Source organism: Budorcas taxicolor, chromosome 11 (assembly GCF_023091745.1).
Source record: "Budorcas taxicolor isolate Tak-1 chromosome 11, Takin1.1, whole genome shotgun sequence".
NCBI lineage: Eukaryota > Metazoa > Chordata > Mammalia > Artiodactyla > Bovidae > Budorcas > Budorcas taxicolor.
In genome coordinates, this window is record NC_068920.1 from 32,576,082 (window position 1) to 32,599,506 (window position 23,425).

The window sequence follows — 23,425 nt, forward strand, 5'->3', positions numbered from 1 at the left end:
ATTTGCAGAGTGAGCCAGCGGGCTTAGTAGACGAAGGAGAGAGTCAGGCGCTGAGAGTGAAGAGAAGAAACTAAAAGAAATGGAACCTGTACAACTCAAGGTTAATGCCTCCTTGGTTTCCCAGGCAATTGAAGCAACAAGAGATTAGGAATAGACTCTTACTGTTGGTAGGAAAACTTAGGGCCTATTTGCCCAAGGTTCCAATATATGGATCCCAAGAAATAAGTAGAGAATGATGAAGATTGTGTTTTAGGAAAATAGCTTTTCCCAATTTGTATCAATGTGGTAGACATTAGTAGCCTTAACTTAAGCAGGATAGAGCCCTCATTCTCCCAGGGAGGAGTCATACAGCTCCCCTGTGGGAGACAAGAGAAAACAAGAGGTGGGCAGTCTTAGTTGCATTCAAGCCCTTGGTTCTAGTTGTACCTGAGATTCACTTGCTCCCTGGCTTTTCTTTGGTTTGTTCAGTAAGACAGTGACTCACCGTTTGACAAGCCTGAGTCAGATTTCTGCCTTTCAGTAGAAACAAAGCTGACGAATATAACTGGTTTCATTTTTCTAGAAATAACATAGTTTTTATCTGCCCAAATAATAGAGCCAACCTCAAGGAAAGCCTTATTTATCGTGAACATTTTTGTTTGTACAACTTCATGTCCAATCACGTTTGCTTCACATTCAGAAATCTGAAGGGGATTCTGGAGGGTATGTGAAATCTCAGAGCAACACTCAGGGTTCAAGATTCTACAGATAGAGAGGCTGTGATGCCTTCTGTTGCCTGAAACATTTAAAAGTGAAAAATTGTGTGTTTACAGAAAGTTTTACCAATAGAATTCAGAACTAAAAGAGCAACTGTTACTGCATCTAGAATTGTGTCTAGAGAATAGAGCAGTTTATTTTTCTGTACTAGCACATAAGCCAGTAATACAGCCAGTCACTCCGGGATTTGTACCTGGTTTAACAGTAAAGGGGTTTACCTTCCTCATGAGGCCCAGCGTCTTCCTTCTGCAGCACCCAGTGGCCTTTGTGCTGTGTGTGATCTTTACAAGCCACACACAAGAATAGCTATTCCTCCTGGAAACAGAAAAAGGCCCTTTCGCTGTGCTGCTCACAGAACCAAACTTCCTGTACTGGATCTTCACTGGGCTCCAGTGTCAGGAGCCTGGGGACCAAACTGGTCAGAATCCACCTGAGCCCGAGTCCCCTCTTGAAATGTCCTCTTGCTAAATGCACAGCCTGGGGCTTCCTCAGTGGGTCCAAAGAATCTGTGATGCCTTCTGTTGCCTGAGACATTTAGAAGTGAAACTGCGTGCATTCACAGAAATTTTTACCAGTAGACTCCAGGACTGAAAGAGCAACTATCGGTGCATTTAGAACTGTGCTTAGAATACACTAGCAGTAACTCCTTAAATCTTGATGCTGCCTATCTTGCATGCGGAAGGGCGTGAGGCTTTCCCCACACTCGCCCTATTACCAGAAGCTTCTGCATACGACTGCCCATGGGGCTTGGAGCGTGTGGGTGGAAGGCGGGATGGGACAAGGCCTACGGGGTCGTCACCAGAATTATGGTGGTGGGATCAAGTGAGTTTGTGGATCTAAGGCTCTGCAGGACGGAATGATGCATGTTATTTGCTGTCGCTCTGCCTACAGGAGAAGCCTGAGTTGCCCCAGAGTGGGGATTCGGTATCCTGTCTCTCATTTATTTATTGGAGCGAAAGAAATCTGAGGGTAAAAGAGACCCAGTCCTTAAGTCCCAGAGAGTATGGAGAGAAGAATGAATGAGAGGGGGTGGATTTAGACGTTACTGTGAGCTGAGTGATCCAAAAAGAAGCAAAGACCACCTGAGACTTTGAGACGGACAGACAGACTTCAGGAGCAGAGGGATGGGGAGAAAGAGACAGAGCCCTGGCTAGTACTTTTAAAACCCCGGGGCTCACACTTATTCAATAAGAGCTGATTGCTTCTATCCCCCTTTGTTAACCGCTTGTTCCGGCTTACGGAGCTAACCAGAGGCCTTGCTCCTTCCCGCACGCCCTACCTCAGCCTGCCCTCTAGTGGCAGCCTGCGGAGTGACAGGAACGCGCGTTACCCCCGTCCCGTCTTCAAAACATGAGTCATCTTATGGTGTGATCACTCATCTAGGGCCAGACATCCTGGAATGTGAAGTCAAGTGGGTCTTAGAAAGCATCACTACGAACAAAGCTAGGGCAGCTGATGGAATTCCAGTTGAGCTATTTCAAATCCTGAAAGATGATGCTGTGAAAGTGCTGCACTCAATATGCCAGCAAATTTGGAAAACTCAGCAGTGGCCACAGGACTGGAAAAGGTCAGTTTTCATTCCAATCCCAAAGAAAGGCAATGCCAAAGAATGCTCAAACTACTGCACAATTGCATTCATCTCACACGCTAGTAAAGTAATGCTCAAAATTCTCCAAGCCAGGCTTCAAAAATATGTGAACTGTGAACTTCCCTGATGTTCAAGCTGGTTTTAGAAAAGGCAGAGGAACCAGAGATCAAATTGCCAACATCCGCTGGATCATGGGAAAAGCAAGAGAGTTCCAGAAAAACATCTATTTCTGCTTTATTGACTATGCCAAAGCCTTTGACTGTATGGATCACAATAAACTGTGGAAAATTCTGAGAGAGATGGGAATACCAGACCACCCGACCTGCCTCTTGAGAAATCTGTATGCAGGTCAGGAAACAACAGTTAGAACTGGACATGGAACAACAGACTGGTTCCAAATAGGAAAAGGAGTATATCAAGGCTGTATATTGTCACCCTGCTTATTTAACTTCTATGCAGAGTACATCATGAGAAATGCTGGACTGGAAGAAACACAAGCTGGAATCAAGATTGCTGGGAGAAATATCAATCACCTCAGATATGCAGATGACACCACCCTTATGGCAGAAAGTGAAGAGGAACTCAAAAGCCTCTTGATGAAAGTAAAAGAGGAGAGTGAAAAAGTTGGCTTAAAGGTCAACATTCAGAAAATGAAGATCATGGCATCCAGTCCCATCACTTCATGGGAAATAGATGGGGAAACAGTGGAAACAGTGTCAGACTTTATTTCTGGGGGGCTCCAAAATCACTGCAGATGGTGATTGCAGCCATGAAATTAAAAGACGCTTACTCCTTGGAAGACAAGTTATGACCAACCTAGATAGCATATTGAAAAGCAGAGACATTACTTTGCTGACCAAGGTCTGTCTAGTCAAGGCTATGGTTTTTCCTGTGGTCATGTATGGATGTGAGTGTTGGACTGTGAAGAAGGCTGAGCGCCGAAGAATTGATGCTTTTGAACTGTGGTGTTGGAGAAGACTCTTGAGAGTCCCTTGGACTGCAAGGAGATCCAACCAGTCCATTCTGAAGGAGACTAGTCCTGAGGGTTCTTTGGAAGGAATGATGCTAAAGCTGAAACTCCAGTACTTTGGCCACCTCATGCGAAGAGTTGACTCATTGGAAAAGACTCTGATGCTGGGAGGGATTGGGGGCAGGAGGAGAAGGGGACAACCAAGGATGAGATGGCTGGATGGCATCACTGACTCTATGGGCGTGAGTCTGAGTGAACTCCGGGAGTTGGTGATGGACAGGGAGGCCTGGCGTGCTGCAATTCATGGGGTCACAAAGAGTTGGACACGACTGAGCAACTGAACTGAACTGAACTGAACCTACCTCCTAAGAATCCGCCTGCAATGAGGCAGACCTGGGTTCTATCCCTGGGTTGGGAAGATCCCCTGGTGAAGGGAAAGGCTACCCACTCCAGTATTTTGGCCTAGAGAGTTCCATGGACTGTATAGTCCATGGGGTCACAAAGTGTCCAACATGACTGAGCGACTTTCGCTTCACTCAGCCTACCTTGTAGAATTGAAGTGAGCATCAGTGATGGTTATATCAGTTTTGGCAGCGCTAGAAATGGCAATAGTTGCAGCAGCTATGCTAAGTGATTTACATGAGTCGACTTATTTAATCTAGACAAGTTGGGTGCTCAGGTGCTCAGTCGTGTCCGACCCTTTGCAACCCCATGGACAGTAGCCCACCAGGCTCCTCTATCCATGGGATTTTCCTGGGCAAGGATACTGGAGTCAGTAGTGATTTCCTCCTCCAGAGGATCTTCCCAATTCAGGGATCTAACCTGCGTCTCCTGCAATTGGCAGGCGGATTCTTTACCACTAGCGCCACCTGGGAAGCTGCAAGTTGGGAAGAGGAAAGTGGAAGTCGCTCAGTCGTGTACGACTCTGCGACCACTTGGACTGTAGCCCACCAGGATCCTCTGTCCATGGGATTTTCCAGGCAACAGTGCTGGAGTGGATTGCCATTAGGCGACTTTATTATCTCCATTTTATAAATGAAAACTTAGCTGCTCTAACCTGGCCCAGGTCAGCAGCTACTAGCTCCAAAATGAATGTGTTCACACGCTAAGCTGCCTAGTACTTTCTGTCTCTCCTTAATGCTGGTTCCTTCCTCTGTTTCCCCTGGAGAGCATCACAGAGGGGTTTACCTCATATAGAATGAAGTAAGGGAACTGGCTGTACTGTGATTTTGCCCAGGAATCTCCCTTCTGAGCTCTAGAACAATCCCCACACCCAAAGAGAAACTGGGACACACCCAAGATATTGCTGAATCTCTGGTTTAGAAACCATTTAACTCCTGAGATGGAATACTTTTGCCCACTATCCAGCATGCCGACCTCCTAGTAGTAAGACTCCTAGAAGGGAAAAATGACTGCCAATCAGAATACTGCTTGGTGACCAAGAAATCAGTCAAGAGAGGTGGGTTCATTGGAAACATTTCATCCAGGTTACAGTAAATCCCAGTCCTGGAATAACCATGGTATTCACTTATACCAGCCTTGTTTTAAACAGGGCTTCCCCAGTAGCTCAACAGTAAAGAAACTGTCTGCAATGCAGGAGCTGCAGGAGACGAAGGTTCGATCCCTGGGTCAGGAAGATTTCCCCTGGAGGAGGGCCTTGTTTTAAACATAATCTAAAATAGCTTAAACAATAAAAATTACAACCAGGGAAATGAATAGTTAGAAAAATGGGATAAAACCAGGAGTAAGGTTAATATAAACATCATCCTGGAAGGAAAACTACAGATTTGTAACTGAGCTCTCTAGCAGCCAGTTCAAAGAGGGAAACACAGTCATTATCTGGCACCCAACATCTGTAAACTAAAAAGAGACCAGAACCTCTCAGGAGATGCAGAGCTATTCCTTTTCCTGGGTTAAAGAGGTCTCCATAGAAGTGGTGGGATAAAGTGAACAAAATCCCAGCCACATCTTTATCGTGAATACAAGTTTCACAGGATTTATTCATTTCTTCCAGTGTCCCTGTGATGGCTGGTGGTACCATGTTTAGGCAGAGTCACTCAGAATAACACAATCCATGTGCCTCTGCCGTTGGTCCAGCTTAACCCATCAAGAGATTCTAGTGTAATCATGAATTCTTCATCAAACTGACGTAAGAAGTTCTCTCCACCCATCTTTTGATACGTAGAGCATGAATGTTAGTTCCGTGCTATTATACACTTGACATCACAGCCATTTGGTGTGATTAACACTAGGTTACAACAGAAAGAATACTCATGGCCAGAACAAGCCTGTCTCCCTACAGGGAGCAATTAAACAACTCACAGTTCGTATCCCCTGGGTCTCCCTTTCCTGGGTCCCATGAAGTTCACCCTTTCCTGCAGCCACATTTTTTTCTTCAGATAGAGTCCAGTACCCTGAAATCACTTTTTTCTTCCTGAGTTACAGTCTCCAGCCAGGCATGTTTCCTTTGTTTGGATTTAGTTATTCCTAAACTTCCTTAACACCTCTACAGTTCCTTCCCCAGATGGTGTCTCTCATGTACTGTGCAAATTCGCCACAACTTTCACTCATGGGTGATGAACTTCCATCTAACTAGTAAAGGAAGCCCTTTATTAGCTGTGTGACTTTAGGCAAGTTACCAAACCTCTCTGAGCCTTATTTTCATCATTTATAATGTTGATAATGCCTACATTGGAAGGTTGTTTGGAATTAGAATAAATTATAATAATAGTAAGAGCAGGACTTTCCTGGTGGTCTAGTGGTTAAGAATCCAATGCAGGGAACACAGGTTTAATCCCTGTTCTGGGTAGATCCCATATGCTGTGGAGCAGGTAAGCCCATGAGCCACAACTGCTGAGCCTGCGCTCTGTAACAGGAGTCACCACAATGAGAAGCCTGAGCACTGCGGTGGAAAGTAGTCCATGCTCGCTACAAATTTCGAAAGTCGACGTGCAGCAACAAAGACCCAGCACAGCCAAAAAATAAAAGTAAATAAATAAAAATTTTCAAAAAATACTAAAAGCAACCAAAGACTTATTAAGTTCTTGTTCTGGCAGATGCTATGGTCAGAATTTAACAAGCAGTTATTTGCTTGAGTCATCTCAACAATTCCATCACATGGGAACTGACTGTCCCCCTTACACAGATTAGTAAACTGAGGTTTGGAGAGTTTAATACCTGGCCCATTAGTTACAGCAGTCATAACAATAATGATCCAATGTCACAAAAAATGCAAAAGGCAGGAGAGTTCAGTGAGGAGTCAAGAAAGGCTTCTTGAACCAGGAGTCATTTACAGATGGGTTGGCCTCTTTGTTGGTTTGGTTTCTTTGTTTTCATTTTAAGCCTAGTATTGTATGTATTTGCTCCTTGAAAAAGTTCGAACAGTGCCTATGGTTACAAAGTTCAGTTTCCGCTAGCAGGGAGTAACGGCTGAATAACATCCTGACAGAACTTTCTCCATGAATATTCTACTTGAAAGAGATCTAGCTGTATCTCTCTCTTTTTTCCCTGGGTATCATTTTTTTTTCTTTCCTCATTTTCACTGAGAAGAAGGGTGGATGACAGGAGTAAGGGTACAGAATGGCCAGGGGCTTGAAGGCTGGGCTCTGGGTGGGTGTGCAGGGCAGGGAGCTAGGTGTTTGCTTGCTTACCTGCATTCATCAGTTCTAAAGCCTCTCTGAGTTCCTCCAGTAGTGTCTGCCCTGGCAGAGAGCAGGGCCAGGAATGAGGGTGAGGAACAGAGGAAGTCAGGGGCAGTGGCCACGTGGCAATGATCTTCGGTGCAGGTTCTGGGCTCTGCAGCTGGCTGATACTTGAGCAGGGGAGTGGCCTGACTAGAGCTGACTTTTTCAAAGTTTTACTATTATAAAATACACATAACATAAAACACACCATCTTAACCATTTTAAGTGTACAGTTCAGTAATATTAAAAACATTTGCATTGTGGTGGAGCCGTCACCACCATCCATCACGTAACGCTTTTCATCTTGTAAGTCTGAAAGCCTATACCCTTTAAACCATACCTCCGGATTCTCTGCTCTCCCCAGCTCCAGCTGACTTAGGATGGGCTGGAGGAGACAAGACCTATGTGTAAGAGGCTGATCAGGAGATGGCCAGAACCACCCAGGCCAGAGGCCGTGAGGATCCCTCTGTGAGAAAGAAGGGCACAAACAGGAAACAAATTTAATAATTAAACAAAAGCACCTCCCTGTGCATGAAACGTGCACTGTGCCAGGCCCCGAGGAGGCATCTGAGGAGTCATTTCCTCTCCAGGTGACTTGTCCAGCTGGAGTCAGCAGCCCACAAATCTGAAGCCCTTTTCTGCACCCATTTTTCATATGACTGAAGCTTCTCCATCTTCAGAATCTCCACCTTGGCTCATTCATATTCACTCTCCATCAGTCCCTTCTCCACTCAGAGAAATCCTTTTTTTTTTTTAGAGGTTAGAGTGAATTGTGTTAGTTTTTTTAATATTTATTTATTTGGCTGCAACTTGTCTTAGTTGCAGCACGCCAGATCTGCAGTCTTGGTTGTGGCATACAGGAGCTTTAGCTGCAGCATACAAACCCCTAGTTGTGGCATGTGGTATCTAGTTCCCTGACAAGGGATCAAACCCGGGCCCTCTGCATTGGGAGCCCGGAGTCTTGGCCACTGGACCACCAGGGAAGTCCCTGTACAGACCTCCTTGACCAGGATATTCTGTGAGTGGACAGAAGTAGAAACCCTGGCATGTGGCCAGTCTTCCTGAGGGCTGGTGTGCTCACTCTCAGGTGGGACAATCTGGGTTCATAAGAGTGTCTTCTGGATGTGTTCACCAGTTTCCTGACAGCAAAAGGGGAAAGCCAACCTAGAAAGGGTAGAAGGAGTTCCCTGGGGGTCCAGGTGCTTAGGACTCAGCACTTTCATTGCCAAGGGCACAGATTCAATCCCTGGTCGGGGAACTAAGATCCCGGAAGTACCCAAAAAATGGAAAGGAAGGAAGGGAGGTAGGAAGAAAGAAATAAAGAGGTATAGATAAGCAATATGGGACATCTTTCCAGTGGAATGAGAGGAATATAAGAGACATTTGGTCTCGAGGGAGAGATAAAACCACTAGCCTGGCTGCCGATCTTCAGATGACATGAAAATGGGTGAAGATGAACTTGTTGAAGGACGGATTCCAGGTGGTGATTAAGCCATGGGAGCTAGAGAATCCCACTTTCACCTGCCCTGTACAGTTTGCCCGCCTTTGCTTGCTATTTCCAAATGGTACCATACCTAAGTTTCCCCCTCACTGGCTGTGACCTTTGGTAAGTTGCCTAATCTTCCTGAGCCTCAGTTTCTTCTCCTGTAAAACATAAATAGTCAGAGTAAGTGCATCCTAGAATTGTTGTGAGAAGTAAGATGACCCTGTAACAGGTTTTGTTCATGGTATATATGTGATAAATCGATGCCGTGATTATGATCGCCCCAAAGTGCATAAGTGAAAAACATCTAAGAGAACAGTTCAAGGAAGGAAATAGTTCAAGTAGAAGCTGACTGTCCCTTCTTGATCTTGGGATAATTCTCTTAGGTGTAATTCCCAGGGGGAAGCATCACACCACACTCAACAATCAATTGTGACGTCAACTACAGACACTGCCTTCTCTGTGATGCCGGCAGGACCTCCTGAACTGAGACAACAGCCTGCATTCTAATCTTCACAATTGCTCCATTTTTCAGTCTCTAATCTACTTTATTATTATCTTAAAATTCATAACAACCTTGTGAAGTAGATCGGACATCTGCTTTCATCCCATTTTACAGATGAGCAAACCAAGGTCTGCAGAGGCAAGTGATCAGCTAAACTAACACAGCTGAGAGAGCCGTCCAGGCACATGGAAGGGGAACCTCATCTTCCAGCTTCCAGACAAGCACACTCTACTATGGGACCTTCCCTCTTGGGGCAGAAGAAATGACTTTACTCCAGTCACCACTTCCACCAGTTAACCACTAATAGAAGCATAATGGAACTTCCCTGGTGGTCCAGCGGTTAAGACTCTGCCTTGTAATTCAAGGACGAAAAGCTCTGACAAACCTAGACAGCATATTAAAAAGCAGAGAAATCACTTTCCTGACAAAAGTCCATATAGTCAAAGCTATGGTTTTTCTAGTAGGCATGTATGTATATAAGAGTTGGACCATAAAGAAGACTGAGTGCCGAAGAATCGATGCTTCTGAACTGTGGTGCTGGAGAAGGCTCCTGAGGGTCCCTTGGACTATAAGGAGATCAAACCAGTCAATCCTAAAGGAAATCAACCCTGAATATTCAATGGAAAGACTGATGCTGAAGCTGAAACTTCAATACTTTGGCCACCTGATGCAAAGAACTGACTCATTGGAAAAGACCCTGATGTTGGGAAAGATTGAAGGCAGGAGAAGGGGACAAAAGAGGATGAGATGGTTGAATGGCCTCACCGACTCAATGGACTTGAGTTTGAGCAAACTCTGGGAAATGGGGAAGGACAGAGAAACCTGGTGTGCTGCAGTCCATAGGGTCTCAAAGAGTCAGACACGATTCAACAGCTGGACAACAACAAGAAGCATACAAATCAGTACATGAGCAGCAGCTCTCGCTGCAAACCTCAGGACATTCATTATATCACAGATTGCTGACCAATCCCACTATTTTAAATAGCAACAACTTAAAGCAAAACAACCTTACAGCAAAGACCAGTCCAACAAAGCTGACCACAGCTACCCAGGACCCTCCATCAGCACCGAGTAGTGGACAAAGTCCACTTCCTCGGCTCTGTGTTACCCTGTCAGCCTTGGCTCACTTCCCTATCTGGGCGTCAGTATCTCCACCTGTATAATGGGCCAGCAGTGCCTACCCAGTGGAATTGTTTTGGAGATTAGCTGGAAGGGTATTGTGAAAGCACCTCGTCCGGAGTCTGGCACATAGCAGGTACTCAATAAAAATTAGATGGATTTCTGTTAATTGCATATTATACCTGAACACTCCCTGGACAGATAATGAGAAATACTTCATTTGAGTCACTGACTCTGTCACACGCTGGCTAAGTCACCTTGTGTAAATTGCTTAATCTCGCTGAGCCTCAGTTGCTTTATCTTACTTGCAACACCTTCCTCAGAGTTGTTAATGAAGGTTAAAGAATGGAATGTACAGGGCATTCCTGACCGAGAAGGGCTTTGTTGGGGAGATGTCAGTGAGGCTCTGGGAAAGGCACAGTAGCAGTCCTGCAGGCTTGTGGCTCAGGAATAAAGTGGAAGAAGAGAGAAAACAGGAGTGTTGACTCAGTGTTTGCTGAACGCTGACCTCGGTCCAGATGCTGTCCATGGTGCTGGCAGTTCCTCAGTGAAGAAAATAAACCCCCTTTCCAGCCGAGCTTGTGGGGCACAGACAGGTGCTGAAATCAGAACCAGAATCGCCTGCCCCAGCACTGGGGGAAACTGAGAATCCAGGGTGGGAAAGGATTGAGGGAAGAGATTGACGTGATAGAGGGTCATGTGGTTAGTGATGGGAAGACATGGGTAGACACCAGGGATTGTATCTTCTAGAAACCTCATCACCGCCAGCAACTTCTGTTAACTTCCTTGTGCGCATTCTTAGAGTGAGCCTTCATCACTGCACTCTAACTCCTGTACAAGGATGGAGAGCTCCTGGGAAAACCAGAGGGAGGGCAGTGTGACCAAAAGCAAAAGCCATGTCATCACGTGGGGATAAAAGCATCAAACGCATCCACAGGCAGGATTGTTGGCTCCACGTTTCTCTGTTCCAGTCTCTTCTCCCTTTCTTTCTTCCTCTACAGAGGTCTGCTCTTTGTTCAGCAAATGCCCTAAGCCCGTGATTCTTTGGGGCACAATGTGCCAAGTGGTGCATGTAAGGGAGGAGATCAGTGCCTCCTTCACTTCCAAGAACCGTGACTTTCTGGGAAGAAAGACAAAAGCAGACTCAATGACTTTCTCTGACCCTCTGTGTCTCTGAATGAAAGGGCATTCACTCCCCACTTGGACCTCATCCTTCCCTCCTGCTGCAGGTGCCATCTGTTAGTCCTGCTGCCCCTCCTCCCCCTTTCAGTGTCCAGGACAGTGGAGCCAGCTCTCCCACCTGGCCCAGGTGAGACCATGAGGCCCTACCCTGAGACACCTGGGCTTTGATCTCTTGCAAAGGATGGGGATGGAAAGAGAGCATCAGGAGGACCCTGGGGGAACGTGGAGATGAGAAAATGGGGATGGACAAAACTCCAGTTTGCACCCAGAAACAAAAACACTGAGAAGGAGTGGATTCAGTAAGTGCTGTGTTTTATTGGAGATCAGCGCAGGGAGAGCAGGGAGGCAGTGATAGTGGGGATGATGCTAGAAAACAACTGATAGGATCTTGATTTAGCTCATGCCACAAGGGGAGGGAACCGGACTTCCTCCTCTGACTTCTAACTGGGGTTTTCCCCACTCTGTCACCCTCCTAACTCCACTGTGACCCAGGGTTTTGAGGATTGGGGAAGCCAGCTGGGATGCTCCAAGAGGAGCCAGGAGGACGGAGAACTCGGGGAGGAAACTGATTAATACCTGGGTATAGAGGAATATTCCCCCAGCTGATACTTGGGTATTGATGGGTGTTAGCCCAGATTCCCACAGGGTATGGCATGGGCCTTGTTCCCCATCCGGTGCCAGGGCCTCCACCTCCCCAGGACGCACTGGGATTCAGGGTCCCCCAGGGGTGACCAGGCAGAAGCGGCCGTCGTATTCTGTTGATGAGAGCCCACAGTGGGGATCGGGCAAGGATGTCTCCTGGGGAGCCCAGCACGTTAGGACGGAGTGGCCGTCTAGACTCAGAGTCCTGGTGGAAGGGTGAGGACTCGGGTGAGGGGTCTCCGGGCTGTGCAGAGGGCCCTGCAGGCCAAGGCCTGCTGCCCACGGGGAGGGCAGCCACCCTAGAAAGGTAAGACAGTTCTCCGGGCAGCACTTCCCCAGCGTGGTCCTTGACCGCAGCTGCCAGCATCGGCCAGGGGTCTTCCGAGGGCCAGGAGTCCATGGAGAGCTGCACCCCAGGACCTCCTACAGGTTGAGAGCCATGTGATGGAGAAGGATTGGGCTTCACAGCAGCCCTGGACAAATCATTAGGCCCAGGGGCTGGTTTGGGCTGAGGATGCTCGGTGTTGGAGGGGCCGGTCAAGGGAGGTGGTCCCAGCAGAGGCAAGCTGATCCCCAAGTCTCGAGGAACTTTCTCCTCCATCACACCGATACTCCGGGCAAGGAGGCCTGGGGGAAGGGCAAGAGGAGGCAGCCAGTGAACCAGATGTTTGGTCCCAATGCCCTCCCCTCCCTGATTCCCTGAGCCCCTTTGTTTCAAGTCCCTTCACTTCCCATGAGCCAGCTCTCACCTGCTCAGGGACCCAAGCGTACAGCCTCCCACCGTTACCCCTTCCCTCAATCCCAGTTCCCCTGAGGCCCCCCAGTCCGCTCCTGCCCGAGGAGCGGCACAGCCTCCATACCTGGGAGATGAAGACAGACCAGGAGCAGCCCCAGAGGAGCCCGCTTCCCCACCACGCGGCCCTGCATCTTGCTCTGCATTTCCCTCAGCCCCTAGACATCCAGCCCTTTATCCTGTCAGTGGGGCGGGGGACACCAGAAACAGGCTGAGCCAGTGGTTATGGAGACAATAAATCCCCACATTCCACCCTAATTTCTAATTCATTCTGTGGCAACAGGTGCCATTTGAATGACCCAGGGAGGCTAAGTGTTCCCACCCTGCTCTTTTCCTCAAGCTCCCCACGCCTTCCCAATCCAGGTGTTCTGGCTTGCGGCTCATCGCTGGTTGCCAGCCCTACTCTTCCCAGTTCCCTATGCCAAGCACATGAGGACCTTCGCCCTTGGGGTCTCCATCTCTTCACTTTTCAGCAATAGAAACACTTGATTCTCTCTCTTTGGGATCCAGATTATCCCTTCCAGCACCCCTTTCTCATGTATCCCCAAAGCTCCATCATCGTGACCTCAAAGTGGCCCCCATCTGAGGGGCTGCTCCTAGATGAGACCCTGTGTCTTGGGAAATAGACCTGGTTCCCGTCCTTAAAAGATGGTTGGTATGTGGCTTCCTACGGCTGCTATAACAAGTAACCACAAACTGAATGTCTTACAAAACAAATTTACTATCTTACAATTGTGAAGATCAGAAGTCCAGGTAGAGCCTTTCTGGAGGCCCCCAGGGGAGAATCCATTTCCCTGCATCTTCCAGCTCCTAGAGGCCACGCGGGCTCCTTGGCTCGTGGTCCACTTCCTCCACGTTCAAAGCCAGAAGTAGCAGGATCTTCTCATACTGCGTCAGTCTGACCTCCTCTTCTTCCCTCTTTAAAAATCCTTATGACTATATCAGGCCCACCCCAGTAATCCCAGATAATCTTCCCATTTTAAGGTCATCTGACTAACAACCTTAATTCCACCTGCAAACAATTTCCCTTTGCTATGTAACCTGACATACTCTAGTTTTCAGGTATCAGGGCATGGACATCTTAGATTATGGGGAGGGCACCATTCTGCCTACCTTAGATGGTCAAATATGTCCACAGAACACAAGAGATACAGTGAGAAAGAGACAGAGAGAGAACAGATATTTCCAGCTAAGTAGAAGGAGGGCATTGATATGCTCTTGTCAAGTAACCAGGAGTTAATCCTTGTTAAGGCTGAGTGATGAGAATATAGGGGTTTATTAACTACTTTGTCTACTCTTAAATCTGCTTGATATTTTTACAATAAAAAGTATCTAAATGCCTTTGTTACTCTATTGCTGGCTTCCAGGACACACCCAGACTAGGCTTCCCTTGTTGCAGGAAGTCTAAATATTAGCTGCTAGACTTTACCATTTCATCCTCATCTCCAGGCCCTGCTGGCTGACTCCTGGAAGAGCTTCTTTCCAGATCTGGTCAGTGGACAGCATTGTAAGTCAACTATTTGTTGTTGTTGTTTAGTCGCTAAATAGTGTCTGACTCTGTGACCCCATGGACTGTAGCCCACCAGGCTCCTCTGTCCATGGAATTCTCCAGGGAAGAATACTGGGGGGTTGCCACTTCCTTCTCCAGGGGATCTTTCTGATCTTCCAGGCATTGAACTTGAGGCTCCTGCCTTTTCAGAAGGATTCTTTTCCACTGAGCCACCAGAGAAGCCCAAAACCTGAATAGCCTAATGTAAATATTAATCAATATTAATAATGCTTTATTTTTTAAAACTAGGAACTATATTCCATTAAAAATTTAAAAAAAAAAGATGCAAATCTGGCCAGTGGGTACAGGACAGCAGCCTTCTGGGGTGACATCCATCAGTTTTACAAACCTTTTTGACCTGGATCACACCAGAAACTAGAGGTCCAGGTCAGAGGCTGCAGCCCTCCCTCAGTGGTGGTCAAGGGTCTTGACTCCTATTGTTGGCTGCAGTCCAGGTAATAGCAACCAAGGGCAACTCCACAGTGATAACACAGACAGGATTATTCTGGAGCCCTCCTCTGTCTTCAGTCAACCCTGCAGGTTGGCTCCCTGCTCCAGGTCACTTCTGATCAATATTTCTGCTGGTTCAGGAATCTCAACAACAGTCCAAAATTTGGGGCCAGCTAACACCATACCTGACTCAATGGACATGAGTTTGAGTAAACTCCAGGAGTTGGTGATGGACAGGGAAGCCTGGTGTGCTGCAGTCCACGGGGTCACAAAGAGTTGGACACGACTGCGTGACTGAACTGAACTGAATACCATCCCAACAGGAGAGAATGAAGTGGCTCCTAGGCCAGGGGTCAGGTCCTTTGCAGCCAAGCAGAGGCTCTGGGAGATGCCCTGTGCTTTGGGTTGAGGCCCTTCCTGTAGGGATAAGCACAATCCACTGTCCCCTCCTTGGGGTGTGAGAGCTGCCTCGGCCTTGGCGTCTCCCCTGCTGTCTCCAGAACATAGTCACATGGCCCTCGGTACATGCTCCACAATCTTGGTCTTCTCTGGGGGAGGCTACCTCTCCTTCCCACTGTAGCGCTCCCCTCTCACCTCTCCAGCTCTCACTCTAGATCCACAGCAGGGGCAGCAAGAGAGTGAAGGCGGAAAGGACACTGCTGGCCGTGCTCTACTGTGGCTGGGGCCTGTCACCAAGGGCCAGTGAGTCACCCTGCTGGGCTGCACACCCTGCTCGCTGCCGTCCTCTCCGTCTTTTACTCTCTCCGCCCACAGCTCCCAAAACAACACCCGCCTGGGCTCCTACTCAGTCCCCAGGAATCTAGCCTGGGCTGTTGTGTTCCAGCCTTCCCAAGGCTCCAGGTGTCCCAGAAACCCAGGAAATCAATGCTCAGGACACCCAGAGAGGATGGCATCTGAAAGATGAGGCCAACTAAAGGTAGAGGAGAAGGAGCCGGGTGTGGGGCGGGGAGGAAGTCATTAGGGCTCTTCGTAAGGAGAGGGGAGGACCCCCGGGTGAATGGGTGGTGGAGAGAATGGATTTCCTGGGGAGTGAGAGAGAAGAGACGTGGGAAGAAGGATCTGGGAGACCAAGGTTGCTTGGCCTCCTGCTTTCGGTTCAATAAATATTTGTTGTTTTCCTCCTTTGTAGGAGGAGATGTAAGATATAAGAAATACTGGGGCCAATTTACAAATGAAAGTGGGGGACACAGGACCTTTAGAGGCATAGGAGAGCATCACCCAGGTCCTAAGAGGAGACCCTGGACACCAAGAAGGCAAAGAGTCTAATCTAGTTCTCACAGTTTATTGGAACATCTGTCCTGGACCCAGTGAGAGCAGGGAGGCTGTCCCAGTCTCCGCAGAGAGTCTGGTATCTCCCCAACACAGGGCGCGAAGCATCTGAGTGCTGGACCGAGATGGAGACTGAGAGACAGGAGGAGTGTTTGGGAACTCACAAAGGGCGTGGTGAGCTCTATAATGGAGGGCAGGAATGGAACTGGGAGTGTGAGAACCCAATAGCATCTCGCTGGTTGACCAGATGGTGGAATGAGATCAGTGAAAAATGGTCATTGTTTTCAAATAATCGTTTGGTTTGTGCTTTATTTGGCAAAGCAGGGATGAGCGTGGGGAGGGGATGACTTGTCCGGGCATCACAGTTCCTCTAGGAGATTTCGGGGGGGTCCCAGTTAAGAATCTGAATGGGTAGGGTTAGCCAGTAGACTATACCATCTCAAAGAAATGGCAGAGGAAATTCTGGGGAGTGGGAATCTGGCAGCGGGTGGGGCACTGCAGTAGAAGGGGAGAGAATGAGGAAAAGGATTTGGAGCCTACAGTTTGGGGAGGCATAGAAAGAAGAGGTGATAAGGGAGAGTCTGCCACATCGGGGCGATGGGGGAAGTAGGGGCAGCTCTTTTGGGAGTGAAGTCGCTCAGTCGTGTCCGACTCTTTGCGACCCCATGGACTGTAGCCCACCAGGCTCCTCCATCCATGGGATTCTCCAGGCAAGAACACTGGAGTGGGTTGCCATTTCCTTCTCCAGGGGATCTTCCCAACCTTGGGATTGAACCCGGGTCTCTCACCTTGTAGGCAGACGCTTTACCGTCTGAGCCACCAGGGAAGTCCATCGTTTGGGAGGGAGGAGGGAAACTGAGCTACCCCATGCCTGGACTACCCCTGAACTTCTCCCACTTGAGAGATGGGATGTGTGTGTGTGTGTGTGTGTGTGTGTGTGTGTGTGTGTGTGTATGCCTGCACATGTGTGGAGGCAAAATCTGCTTTATGAACTGTTAGGTAGATCTCCCTGGGGTAGGAAAACTTCAGGGTCAGCTAGCTGGGGCCCCAGAGGCTTCACCTGGGCTAGGATCTCCCGGATGGAGCGACAAGGGTTCTTTCCAGAGTTGCCTGGACCACAGGGCTTGGCACCAGCTGAGGGGTCAGGTTGGGGAGAACCATCTGGACCTCCACTCAGTGTCGAGGAGGAAACAGAAATGCAAGGGTGACCAGGAGCGCTGGACTTGCTGCCACAGGGCTGAAGGACGATTTTGCCACCAGATAGGGAGCTAGAGCTGCCGCTGAGGGAGCCAGTGCCTGGTGGGGAGCAGGGCCCCTGAGAAACACCACCACAGGGATGGAAAGATGAACCAGAGCTGCTGGAAATGCTGGGACTGCTGGAGACTCCTGAGCTGGAGAGGGAGCAGGGCCCCTTAGAGCCCCGGGAGCCGACCACACAGGGCTGGACCCCACCAGAGCCCACTGGCTGGAACACCACAGTTGAGGAAGCTCCGGACTGGTAGATATTGGAGCTAGAAGAGCTGCGGCTGGGGATGATGGGGTTGCCAGAGAAGTACTTGCCCTCAGAGACGGGGGGCCCGGCAGCAAAGGAGGGCACCCCTGGGGAGCCTTTGATGGGGCCCTCTTTGGTGAAGTAGCCCACCGGGTAGATTTTGCCCCCACTGTAGGTCATGCCTGGGACCAGATAGCTGTTGGAGGAGCCACCCACCACCTCGTAGCTGCCATGTTGGTCCACAGAGGTGATGGGGGGGCAGGGCTTGCCTGGAGGGCCTCCGTTGAGGCAGGGGACCCTTTGACCCACTCCGGGGCCACCGGGGCCATGCTGCTCCACCACCACCACTACTGGCCTCTGACCCCCAGACACAGAGTGGGAGCTGGAGATGTAGGAGCCAGACTGAGAGACGATGGGCCCCCCGCTGCAGGGAGAGTCAGGGATGTCGGGACCACAGGGCCGCAGCTTGGAGCTGACCTTCTGGCCCCCGCTGCTGGACATCCAGGAGGTTTGGGAACCAGAAGAGCTCAAGCCTCCTCCTGACTGGGAGCTGATGCTTCCTGAGTGGAGGGAGCTCGATGCACCTTGTAGAGCAGAGCCTGACCCAGAGGAGTAGCTTATCTGGGAATACCCTGTTCCTGGCTTAAGTAACGAAGATCCAGAAGAACCACCATGGGCAACAATGGACCCGGTGGAGCCACTGCCGGAGCCGCTGCTGGAGCTGCCACTGGGGCGGCCACTCAAGCCACTGGAAACACTGGAGCCACTGGAGCCGCCACTGGGGCGACCACTCAAGCCACTGGAAACACCACTGGAACTGCTGGAGCTGCCACTGGAGCCACTGGAGCTGCCACTGGAACCGCCGCTGGGGCGACCACTCAAGCCACTGGAAACACCACTGGAGCCACTGGAGCTGCTGGAGCCCCCCTTCCCCAGGAGACAGGGGTCATTGGGGGAGGTGATACGTGTGGGGTCCTTGCAGGGATCTAAGAAGGTCCCGATGCTCTTGGCCAAGGTCCCTGGTGAGGAAAGCAGTGGTTAGTAAGGGCCAGAGAGGCTGGGCTTTCTCCCTCCCCTCCCAGGCCCACCTCAGGCATCTGACACTCTGATCTCTCCCAAGAGGAGCCCAGGGAGAGAGTCTGGGGTGGAAAAGGCGGAGAGAAGTGGCCTTCACAGCGGAAGAAAAATGAGATGGCAGCTTATTCTGGGAGAAGAGGCAGGAGGGAAGCCGGAGATCGACCAGAGAAAAAGAATATGAGACTCCAAAGCAGGAGGCCTCAGAGGAAGATGAGAGGGCGTGAAGAAGTGGCAGGAGCGAACAGGTCTAAAACACAGAACACCAAAGAGACAGAGTGGGGGAGAGCGAGGCTCTGAGAGGTGGGAGAGGTCTTGGGACCAAATAGGAGGAGGAGAAAGGCAGATGATGGAGGACTGAGAAGCAAGGGAAAATAGCCAAAGGGATGCTGAGGAACGGGGGAAAGGAAGCAGGGAAACAGGGAAAGGAAACAAGGAAACAGGGGAAAGAGAGACAGGAGAAAGGCACAGGGGCTGCAGTAAAGGGCAGGACACGCGGGGACCACGATTCCGTCACCTGCTTCCCTCAAAAGGCCAGGCTCGGGGGCAGGATAGAAACCCTGCTTCCCATCTCAGGATGCCACGCCAGCAAGCCTGGGCGGGGGCCAGGACAGGAGGGCACGCACTGTTGCTTCAGAACCTGCTGGTACCCGCGCAGCAACAGGACACTGCACCCGAGCCCAGCCCAGGGACGCGAACGAAACCCTCCCCAGGCCTCTGACCTTCCTCAGTACCGCAGGACTGCCTGCCCGCCCCAGGCCCACGTCTGACTGTCTTTCCGGAACTGACCCTTTGTTCCTCACCCCAGCTCACCCTCCCCCCATCCTTCCTCTGCTCCCCTCCTCGACCCCCTCCGGTCCCAAGAGCCTCGTGCTTCAGCTTATTCATTTGGAGAGGCCAGATCTGCCCTGCCTTCCTCACAGCGTTACTGTGACCACTAGATGTGATCATCTATTAGAAACTGCTTTACAAAAACAGACAGCATTATCCATGATTTATTACTCCTCCTTCAACCCCCACCAAAAACCAGGTCTCCACAATTCGTGCAGTCCCCATTCTCTCCTAAAAAAGAAATTCAACACATCCACCTTCACACCAACCCCCGGCTCTGCCTGCAGCCCCCTCCACTCCGCTGCACCAATCAGCAGCTCCCCCACGCCTCCGCCTCTGCTCCCCTATGCCACACAGCTGTGGCCACGCAGCACGGGTCCCAGAATCACCCAGCCTGGGGCTTGGAGCCCGGCTTAATTGCCTTCTAATTTGTGATCTTGAGCCAGTTTCCTCAGCTCTCCAACCTCTGTGTCCTCCTTTGCAGAGTGGGAATAACAAATCTCTCACACAGTTCTTCTATTGATTAAAAAAGCTAATGTACTTAAAGTGCTAGTACATGCAACTTCCCTCGCAGTCCAGTGGTTAAGGCTGCTGTGCTCCCAGTGCAGGGGGTGCAGGTTTGATCCTGGTCAGGGAATTAGGATCCCACAGGCCTCGCAGCATGGTTAAAAAATTAAAAATAAATATAGTGCTAATAGTGTCTGGCATATAAAAGGGCCTCTATGAATGGTAGCAATTATTATGACTACTAAATATCCAATCTTCATCTTCTAGCACCCCAATAATAGTATAATTACAACAACATCCATCAACATATAACCATCTATAATTTCCACAGCCGTGTCACATGTATTACTTAATTAGAGACTCATAGAGCGAGGTGTTAACATTAAGCTCATTTTTAAACTTTCAGAAAGGGAGGCTCAGAAAGTTTAAGTAAGTTGCCTGAGGTGCCAAGGCAGTGAGGAGCAGCCTCTAGACTCAAGCATCAGGTTCCAGAGCCCCAGCCCTCCCCCCAGTCTCCCCTCTCTGAGTCCTCTCCTGGACTCTCACCCCGCAGGGCTCCCTCCAGCCTTCCCTGACCAGTTGTCTGAGCCTGAATCTCCCTCCTCTCCCAACTCTCCCCGCTCCCAGGGCCCCAACCTCCTACCTTGCAGGAGGAGACCAGCCAGCAGCAAAGCCAGCACCCCTCGCCCTCCCACACACCCTATCTGGGATGCTCGTGAAGAGCCCATCTTGGACCGCGTGGCCTCCTGACTGACAGCAGCTCCTGGACACCCGGGGCCTTTATGCCAGGGCAGGACATTCTCGGGGCAGGAGTCACTGTGGGGAGGGGAGGAGGGGTGGAGGGGTAGGTGCCTGGGGGAAGTTGGTGTGGCCGGGAGGAGCTGAAGCAATCAGTTGGAGCATCTGCCTACTCAGCAGCAGGGCCGGCTGCAGTGTGTGGAGTGTGCCGTGGCCGAGGGGCCAGCTGGCTAGCCGGCTCCGGCTCCTCGTTGCCTAACCTGGAACCAGGCGCTCTGCCCCAGCGGCCGCCCACTCTGGGGCAGCCACTCTCACCACGGGGCCCAGTCACCTGGCTCCCTCACTCTCCTGCCTTCCCCAGTATTGGCGTGTCTGACACCCCATCCTCTCTCCATGCACAGATGTGGGCATTTCAACTTGCCCTCAGGTACCGACTGCAGCCCCTACCCCGCCTGGGATCCCACCCACAGCACCTGGATCCGTCCTTTCCTGGGGACCCATCACTCAGCTTCCGCTCTCCTCCTCCCTCCCCACCTCCTGCTGTCACAGCCCAGGTCCCATGCCTGCCACACTCCTATTCTGTGTTCCATCAGTGAGTGGGCCTTCAGAGCCTGCACTCCAAAACCAGCCCCCTGATCTCTCCCTTCTGGGGGGCTCCAGGGACAGCATGTGGGGGTTGGACGCCAGGGCCTCAGCCTGAGGACCGGCCTGGGCTCAGGACTCCTGTCATAGCTGGGCCTCGGTTACTCACAGGCCACTCACAGCCCCTCCTCCAGGGGTGACCCTGACTCCAGTGGGTGAGCAAGAGGCTAATAAGACTAATTGGGAAGGTGGTGGCCCTGCCGCCCATTAACTGGCTGCCTGGCCTGAATGAGCGAACAGGAAGCAGCTGGCTCGGCCTGGGTAGGATCCTGGGTAGGACAAAGAAGGGTCAGCGGACTCCCCGGTCCCTGAGGATGAAGGGCAGGCCTGGAGGAGCAGAGCTCTGAGGTCTGCTAAGAGGGGGGCGGTCCCTGTCCTCTGTATTCCCCACCCTCTCCCTTTAACCCTGGCCCCACCCCAGCCAATTAATTGCTCACTGGTATTGCCCACAGTATCAGTATCAGAGGGAGGGACCTGGGAGTCGGGTCAGGTTCTCTGCCTCCGTCCCAAGCCCACCCAGCCCTCTCCCTGCCCCCTCACCTGGACCCTCAGTCCCAAACCACCCAGTCTCCTCACAGAGGCTGCCATTCTTCCGGAGCCCTGGGCTCCTCTGTCCTTTTCTCTGACCCTTTCCCTGGTCCTGACCCAGCCCGGCACTGTCTACAGAATCTTCTACGACCATGGAATTGTTCTGACTCTGTGCTGTCCAAAATGGTAGCTACTTGCCACATTGCGGCCACTGAGCATGTGAAATGGGGCTACTATGATTGGAGGGATCGAATCTTTTAAAGATGTATTTACTGATGGCTGCGCTGGGTCTTTGCTGCTGTGTGCGGGCTTTCTCTAGTTGCAGTACACGGGCTGCTTGTTGCAGTGGTTTCTCTTGTCGCGGAGCACGGGCTCTGGGCACGCAGGCTTCAGCAGTTGCGGCACGTGGATTCAGTGGTTGCGGCTCCCGGGCTCTAGAGCTCTGGCTCAGTAGTTGTGGCACAGGGCTTAGTTGCTCTGCCGCACATGGGATCTTCCCTGCCCAGGGATGGAACCTGCATCTTCTGCACTGGCGGGTGGTTCCTTGCCACTAAGCCGCCAGAGTGGCCCTGAATTTTCAGTCTTAATTTAAATGTAAATAGCTACATGTGCCTAGTGGCTAAAATCAGTTGAATCTAGCCCTTGAGTGTCCACCAGTACCCAAAATGAGAATGGGGGGGGGGGCTGTGGGGGTAGCGAGACAGCAGTCTCTGAAGAGGGTTGATGCAGTGGGGAGGGAAAAAAAAAACCCACTGGTTTCAGAATCAGGATGACCTGGGTTCAAGTCCCAGCTAACCTCCCAGCTTTGGGCAACTCACCCAAACCCTCTGAACTTCAATGTGCTCATCTACAAAACGGGAGTATTTTAAATGATGCCTGTGTGCTCCACCGGGGGAAGGCAACTAGGCTGGGCTCACCCACAGCCCCAGGCCCTCCCCAGGCTGACCTCTAGGAGTCTCCTCTCTGCCCCCTTCCCCTACTACAGGGCAGCGGACATTGCACACAGGGGTGCTGTTGAAAATGCTGCTCCTTCCTAGACTCTCAGGCCCCACTGGCTCCAGGTCCAGCGGGCAAGGAGGGAGGGGGCCCTGGGAGCAGACAGGGGAGCGGCCGAGAGAAGAGGAGCCTCGTGGGTGGCGAGAAGAGGAGGAACAGCGGGCTCTGTGGGTTATTCTTTCCCAGCGCAAACAGAGGTGGTGATGTTTGTCCTGTTTTTCCCTCCCGTGCCTCCTGACCTTGGCGGGGCTGGGGCTGGAGGAGGCACCGTCTCTCTGGGCCTCTTGCCAGATCTCCAGCCACCCACACGACACAGTGGTGTGGCCACATTCCTCCTCCCGACTGCTGTCCTCCTATCCACGCTCCCACCCCATCGCGCACCCATGTCTGCCCCATCCCTCCACCGCCTGCCACACGTGGGCCCTCTGAGCCCCTTGTTTCTTACTGAAATCAGCCCCGACGTGGTTTACTCTGCTGTGTCCCTGGGTCTCCCCATTAACGCCTCTCAGCTCAGGCAGCAAAAATCTGAAGGTGATGGCACCCAGGAGGGCAGGGAAGGGCACAGACTGAGGGAGTGCCCAAGCCAGGGCCACCTCAGGACACTGAC

The 23,425-nt window shown here is 50.9% G+C and overlaps 2 protein-coding genes across 2 annotated transcripts; both read right to left on the reverse strand.

Moving 5' to 3' along the window:
* Positions 1 to 11,758: 11,758 nt before the first annotated feature.
* Positions 11,759 to 12,867, reverse strand: C11H6orf15 (chromosome 11 C6orf15 homolog). The gene is made up of 2 exons (XM_052647770.1): positions 12,789 to 12,867; positions 11,759 to 12,555 (listed from the first exon to the last, which is right to left on the reverse strand). The coding sequence occupies exons 1-2, from the start codon at positions 12,865 to 12,867 to the stop codon at positions 11,759 to 11,761; spliced, it is 876 nt and encodes a 291-aa protein (XP_052503730.1).
* Positions 12,868 to 16,995: 4,128 nt separating this feature from the next.
* CDSN (corneodesmosin) lies at positions 16,996 to 20,642 on the reverse strand. Its single transcript, XM_052647763.1, has 2 exons — positions 20,558 to 20,642; positions 16,996 to 18,521 (listed from the first exon to the last, which is right to left on the reverse strand). The coding sequence occupies exons 1-2, from the start codon at positions 20,640 to 20,642 to the stop codon at positions 16,996 to 16,998; spliced, it is 1,611 nt and encodes a 536-aa protein (XP_052503723.1).
* Between the last annotated feature and the right edge of the window lie 2,783 nt (positions 20,643 to 23,425).

Excerpts from the sequence above, each read along its gene's own strand:
- CDSN (XM_052647763.1), bottom strand. The coding sequence starts at position 20,642 with ATGGGCTCTTCACGAGCATCCCAGATAGGGTGTGTGGGAGGGCGAGGG. Across the intron at positions 18,522-20,557 it reads GGCTGGTCTCCTCCTGCAAG|GGACCTTGGCCAAGAGCATC; the intron begins GTAGGAGGTTGG and ends TTTCCTCACCAG.
- C11H6orf15 (XM_052647770.1), bottom strand. The coding sequence starts at position 12,867 with ATGCAGAGCAAGATGCAGGGCCGCGTGGTGGGGAAGCGGGCTCCTCTG. Across the intron at positions 12,556-12,788 it reads GGTCTGTCTTCATCTCCCAG|GCCTCCTTGCCCGGAGTATC; the intron begins GTATGGAGGCTG and ends CCCTTCCCCCAG.